This window comes from Propithecus coquereli, unplaced genomic scaffold (genome assembly GCF_000956105.1).
Source record: "Propithecus coquereli isolate 6110/MARCELLA unplaced genomic scaffold, Pcoq_1.0 Scaffold399, whole genome shotgun sequence".
Taxonomy (NCBI): Eukaryota; Metazoa; Chordata; class Mammalia; order Primates; family Indriidae; genus Propithecus; species Propithecus coquereli.
Window position 1 is genome coordinate 522,843 of NW_012149718.1, and position 668 is coordinate 523,510.

The 668-nt window shown below is 60.0% G+C and overlaps 1 protein-coding gene across 3 annotated transcripts in view; it reads left to right on the forward strand.

The window, feature by feature from the left end:
- LSS (lanosterol synthase (2,3-oxidosqualene-lanosterol cyclase)) overlaps window positions 1-668 on the forward strand; it is a 32,211-nt gene that overhangs the window by 27,482 nt on the left and 4,061 nt on the right. The window contains exon 18 of one of the 3 annotated variants that reach the window (XM_012652695.1): window positions 106-171. The exons of the other annotated variants lie outside the window; for them this stretch is intronic. Coding sequence (XP_012508149.1) covers window positions 106-171 — 66 coding nt within the window. The remainder of the gene's footprint in view (window positions 1-105; window positions 172-668) is intronic. 3 annotated transcript variants of the gene reach the window in all.

Sequence of the window (668 nt, forward strand, 5' to 3'; positions counted from 1 at the left end):
AGGGAGACCACACTCATTGTTTTGAGAGTGTGGAATGGGTGGAATTGGGACAGGGAAACTGCTGTTTTGCTGGAATGTTCATTGGGCCAATCTCACGTGTTCCAGGGAGACCCTGGAGCGGGGCCTGGAGTTCTGCCGGCACAGCCAGAGGGCGGACGGCTCCTGGGAAGGGTGAGTGGGCCCCGCCCTGGGTGCAGGCCCGCGGGAGCGGGAGGGTTCTGCTCTCACCTAGTGTTCATAGATTGCTTGTGTGATCCTGCTATACCAGAAGTTTCTGGAAGCAGCCTGCCAGCCAGTGGATTTCTGGTGGACTCTGTTCCTTTTTTGAATGCCTGGGCTTCACCTTGGTGGGAGCTGCTTAGCGTGTTGCAGAGAGCAGCGGGCTGAGTGTGATCACTCCCCTCCTCCTCCGGCTGCTTGCGTTGGTTCTTGGGTGTCTGGCGGGGTGGCGGGGGGCTTCGCAGGGGGCGGTGCTGTCTTCAGTGGCCTCAATGCCTATGGCGCTGGAGTTGGCGCTGCTGCTCGCTGAAGCGCACATGAATGGCGCAGAACAAAACGCCTCTCATTTTACGTACTTGCTGGGACCGAGACGAAGGGCTGAGGTGCTCTCCCCTCTCCCCTCAGCTCCTGGGGCGTGTGCTTCACCTACGGCACCTGGTTTGGCCTGG